At 46.6% G+C, this 5,509-nt stretch overlaps 1 protein-coding gene across 1 annotated transcript; it reads right to left on the bottom strand.

The window, feature by feature from the left end:
- Positions 1–640: 640 nt before the first annotated feature.
- LOC122376246 lies at positions 641–2,260 on the bottom strand. The gene is made up of 3 exons (XM_043356043.1): positions 2,104–2,260; positions 1,396–1,640; positions 641–965 (listed from the first exon to the last, which is right to left on the bottom strand). The coding sequence occupies exons 1-3, from the start codon at positions 2,146–2,148 to the stop codon at positions 905–907; spliced, it is 351 nt and encodes a 116-aa protein (XP_043211978.1). The 5' UTR covers positions 2,149–2,260; the 3' UTR covers positions 641–904.
- Between the last annotated feature and the right edge of the window lie 3,249 nt (positions 2,261–5,509).

Raw genomic sequence — 5,509 nt, forward strand, 5'->3', positions numbered from 1 at the left:
GAAGTCATGAGCATTGTCCGCTGTTGAGTCTATGCACCAAGCTCTGCACCCATACGATTGGAATATGGTGACCTACTGCTTTTGCATGAACCATGGCTTCATTTTTCCGAGTATACGAGCACCAGCAAATCCACTGAGCGCATAGTAATTCAAGTGAGTAAGTGACATGAATGTAAATTGGTAGGTTGTACCTCACTGACCTAACTTTTGTGAAAATATGCCCGGACGGCATTGGTATTCATTTTGAGCTGAGTTTCGCTATAATATTTTCCCCACTCGCAGTGACTCAGTTTAGCATTAAGTACGTATTTTAGTAACTGTAAGTTATTTAAACTTTCAGTTGAGGTTGCGAAAAAGATTAGTTAGGATGATGAAAATTGACCTGTTGCTCGCTCCAATTGATCTAAAAAAATAATCCGGTTTGTTCTTTTCATAAACCACGCTTTTTTACTTGGCATGAGCAACAAGTTAAATTTAATTAACCTTCCAAGTTTAATCTGGAATCTTAAGCAACGCCATAAACCTTCGGTAAAGCCAACAAGCTCACGACGTCTCTCACATCGTAACCAAATCGCTGTCCCTATTTCAATAGCTATTCAAGGCCAGGTTACTGCAGTCGCAAACAGGCAAAAACAGCGTATTTCTCTCTGTATAGCACATATATTTCACAATCAACAACAACAAAGAGTGAGTTGGCTCCAGAATTCCACATTCTGGCAGCGTGATGGAAGCCCTGGTATGAACGCGTCTGGACGTGACCTTGACCGGTCACATTCAGGGATGGCTCGCCGGTCAATGAGCCCAGCGAGCATGACCTATGACCCGTGATCAGTGACTTGACCCCGGGTCAGGTCATGACTGGAATGTAAATGATATTCTCCGCGAAGATTGGAGACAGATGGAACTAGGCCTCGCACTTCTGGATGCACTTGTCGGTGTCGAAGATGTAGCAGATCGAAGGGCACCTGAAATCAGAGACGTTTGATTAGCCTAGTTGAACGCGAGGACACAAGTGTAAGTTTTACAATAAATATCAAAAGTTACATTTCAGTAGTCTGTTGCGGCGAACAAAAAAAACGTATATGCAAGGCAGAGAAAGAAAACGCCCAGTTTAACCTTTTAGCGATGTCAATGAAATTTATTGGCGGCAAACTTTGCAAGTTAATGTGGTGTTGTAATTAAATTCAGTCTTTCTTTATATATTGCGCCTTTTTGTAAAATAAAACACCATAGCAGGTATGATCGTATCTGTGTCTTATTCTCTTACTGAAATTCGTCTACGCTCGCTTTCCGAAACATAGCAGCCTTTACCCGACCCCTAGTCTTTCATTAACCTACAACCCCTTCCTCTTCCCCACACACACTCTTCTTTGATCCTTCTCACCCTCTACTTACTTTCCAGACTCGCACATGGCTGGCCTGTCACACTTCTTGCCATTGGCCTTCTTGGCTACGCATTCCCATCTGGTACCGCCAAAGTACTTGCAGTAAGCGTTGGTAGCTACGCATCCGGCGTCGCCGGGTACGGCGGAGGCGGGCCCGCAGTTCACTCCGTTACCCGTCTCTTTATCCTTCTTCTCGAAGTCGAAGAGGAAGAACTTGGCGTCCCTCGGAGCCGCTTCCACCTGGGAGGCCAGACACTGGAACAGAGGAGAGGGATCGGGTCAGAGGTCGTCTCAAAGGTCACTGAGGCCATACGCTAATAAGATCATGCTGAACTGACGCTATGAGATAAGCTGACATCATCAGATCATTTCTAACGCTGCTATCTGTTGGTAATTTTTTATCCAAGCAATGGGAGATATTTGGGCAAGAAACCGACTACTGTGGCATCAGTGGAGGCATTTGTGTCTGGCATCACTCTGTCAATCCTGCAATCATATTGATAAATGATACATAATATTATAATATATGATGGAACTTATGATACTTATTGAAGTCCCCGCAAAATTGAAGTGCCAAGATCAAATCAAATTTTAAGTAACACCTCTCAGCCATTTAAGTTCATAAACCCTTTTAACTTCGACTGTCGGTTTTGCTAAGCCGGTACCTGAGTACCCCTGTACCCCTGTACCCCTATACCCTCGCACCCCATCCACTCACCACTAGAGCAGCTGCCGCCGCAACGAGCACCATCCTGGACACCATGACTGGTTCTTCTTCTCACTGAATCCACCAACAACACACCAAGCTGGCTCTGCGGAGCTGCGCTGCGGACAGTCTGCTGCCGTCGACGACTGGTTAAAGCTCTGCCGTCTCAAGTCTCCCCGCCGCTTTTATAGGACGTCCGACGACAGCACGCGGCGGCTCTCCTAACCCCATTGCATCGGTAATGGGTAACCTGGCGGGACGCCGCCGCGTGCCCCGCGGTGGCGCCATCCGGCTGGGGGCGCGCGCGCGCCCGCGCGCGCGAGTACGTTGGCGCCCCGGTATGCAAATCTGGCGCGACGGAGGACCAGGGCATTGTGTCGCCGCGTTGGGACAGTGCAGAGGTGCACGAGGGAAAGTGGATTGCTCAAACGGGGCGCCGATTCAGAGACGGGCGCCAGCGCTGGAGGCTGCTCCGGTGGCAAGGACGGTGATTTGGAGGAGCCCGGGGCTCAGTGGAGGCACGTGGCCCGGGTATAGCGTGACGGACAGAGTTCGGTGTGAGGCTGAGGGCTTGAAGAGAGCCTATGGGGCTATATTTCGGAGTGGGATGAATTTGGGTAACAATTTGGATTGAATTCAGTCGCTCCCAACTAGTTATCTCTCCCAAGGCCGTATATCAGGATCTCTTCTGGGAAACGCAGCCTCAAAGTGCGACAAGTTATCCTTTGTCGCATTTTTGACTTAACTTAACTTTGATCCTCGTTTAACCCGCGCACCGACGGGGGTCTGCGCCAACTTAGTACCGACGGGGGGGGGCGGATGACCGCCCCCCCCCTGAGATCTCGAGAACGAAGCAAGATAGCGACAAGCGGTAAACGGCATCGGATACGCACGGTCAAGATCTACAATTTTTACTAAGGTCATTTTCAGGTCAGGTCAAAGATGACGTCACAGGGGTCGAAAAAGTCAAAATGGCGGCGCTAGATATGGAGAGAGTTTTTCTCGAATAACTTTCGAATTAGTCAAGATAGGAACAAACTAAGGGCATCATCGTGATCCTCTCGTCAATCCGCATCGAATGATATATATGTTGACCTCGAAAGGTCAAGGTCAAAGGTTGACCTCAGGTCACGTGACCTCGAGGTCATCATGTATATCATTCGATGCGTCTTGACGAGCTGAACACAATGAGACCATCCACGCGTCTGTATCTTGTTCCTGTACGGAGTTATTGGCCAAAAACCTTTGGTGACCTTTGATGACGTCACATGACCTCACAGCTGCCCAACAGCAAAACAGACCTCAAGGTAGTGAAGGTTGATCGTATATGAAGTCATGTATGGTATATGGGGCCATTCCGACCCGTTTTAGTGGTAAAAACAGGGAGTTGATTTTTCCCCCATTGACTTATAATGGGGAGGTCGCGAAATTGACCTGACCTTAGGTCACCGATATCAAAATTCCGAGATATACAAATTGTAGCTACTAATGACCTAATAACATCCTGCGACTTTCAAAGGCCTCCGACATCTACTGTAGCTCTGGCACGGTGACAAAGTTGCAAAAAAGTGACTTGAGGTTGGGTCATTCAAAGTGACCTGGTGACCTGACCTTGAAAGGTAGGAGGTTCAAACTTGCACACTATGTGTAAAAATGATAAGGGAATAGTCATACCAAATTTCGCGGCGCTACGCGCCGCGGTTTTCCCGCTATTCGCGAAAAACCTCAGGGGGGGGCGGATATCCGCCCCCCCCGTCGGTGCGCGGTACAGTGTCAAACAAATCCGCGAATGAGCTAGCGTCTTTCTACAGGTTTTGCGAAATGTATACAGAGGAATTAATTTTAACCTTACTTTAATGAAAACATTTCAACGGGGCGCCAAAGACGAAATAGGGGAAGTTCCATTTGCTCTTACAAGGGGTTGTAACTTAGTGTATAAAGTTTCCTATGAATGGTTTCGGGTTAGGACCATTCACCCTATTGAGCTATTTACTGGGTAACAAAGACCCAAGAAATCAAGAACGGACGTATGGCCATTCCATTTCCAACATAACTGATTTTAAAAAGAATTCCCAGAGTATTCTTGCAGCATCTTGTTGCTGTTAGTTTGTGTCTTTTACAACCATTAAGCTAATGTTGTCCGAGATCTCCCAAAGACCATTGAGCGCACGGGCGATCTTTTGCCAAGGCTAGATCGCTGAGACGGTAGGTCAATGATTCCACACTGGGTCAGGATTGAGACAGAATTCGATGCCAAATGGAAATGCGCGCAGTGTTGCAGCACGGTTGCATCCAGCTGGCTTGGTTCTATCAGCATTGCATGTAGCAACAAAGACATGTGACGAAACTGTGGCTGGCTTATTTGAGTCAGATTGCAAAAACTGGTCTGTAGACGATAAGTTGTGCTCCTAGCAACATAATGCATGTATGTATCGTATTGTTGAAAGGACTGATCTGCCAGGCAAGTATGGTTATCTCCTCAGAAAATGCTTAGAGATTGGAAGAATGTGCCACGAGGTAGCAATTATCTGCATTGAGCTACCAATTATTGAAAAGAAAAAGTAAATATATGAAGAAGGCACTGGTAATAAAATGGATGCATTGGAATCCTTTTATAGCGGGTTTCGATCAGATTTTACTAACGATCTACCTGAGATTCTTTTTTTAGCTAACTCACTTGAATGCACCTTTGATAGGTAATGTTATAGCCTTGAAATGATAACGTGAGAAAATTAAATGGATATTTTAAGGTGACTTTTTGTTTTCTTTCCTTCAAAGACACACTAGCTCCTTCCTCCACTCTTATAGAACTAAGAAGTTATCTAAAGGTTACTACCCCTTGTGGGGTCAGATATGCCTCTTATGTCATGCCTGCACTCTAAAAATGTTTATTGTGGCAGCTGATATCGATGTAAAGAAGCGTGGAAGGCTATCCTATCGAGCACACCATAGCATATGGACAAACATTAGGGAAGCCATCCCATCCACACATTCATTTCTCTCTTGAGATGAAACATAAGGAAGACAAAATATGGCGTGTCTAGTTTGGTGGTTATCGTTGGGCATATACAACCACATACCACCTATCAACAGCTCATATATTTGGCCACATGATACCGACTGTACATATGTTTGACAAGCACTGGTTGAAGATATATTCTGCGCAACGAAAGACGTGACTACATGACAGGCAAACGTTTCATGCCGAGGCCTCTTCCCAACGACGAGAAAGCAAGAGACACACACACTAGCTCAAACGAAACAACTAAACCACCTGAACCCCCACCCCTTATAACGGTTCTCTCGAAACCACAGCATCGTCACAAGAAGCGTCACCCGCAGTTCTTTGCTCCCTCTCCGGCGTGTGCGGATAATCCGCCACCGACCAGGCCACGTCGTGTCGCGAATGTAAATTCGG

This window comes from Amphibalanus amphitrite, unplaced genomic scaffold, assembly GCF_019059575.1.
Source record: "Amphibalanus amphitrite isolate SeventyFive unplaced genomic scaffold, NRLGWU_Aamphi_draft 002066F_arrow, whole genome shotgun sequence".
NCBI lineage: Eukaryota > Metazoa > Arthropoda > Thecostraca > Balanomorpha > Balanidae > Amphibalanus > Amphibalanus amphitrite.

Bases quoted from the DNA above. Each gene is read 5' to 3' on its own strand.
- LOC122376246 (XM_043356043.1), bottom strand. From the start codon at position 2,148: ATGGTGTCCAGGATGGTGCTCGTTGCGGCGGCAGCTGCTCTAGTG. The intron at 1,641-2,103 runs GTGAGTGGATGG...CCTCTGTTCCAG, and splicing joins CGGCGGCAGCTGCTCTAGTG to TGTCTGGCCTCCCAGGTGGA. The intron at 966-1,395 runs GTAAGTAGAGGG...CTCTGATTTCAG, and splicing joins GCCATGTGCGAGTCTGGAAA to GTGCCCTTCGATCTGCTACA.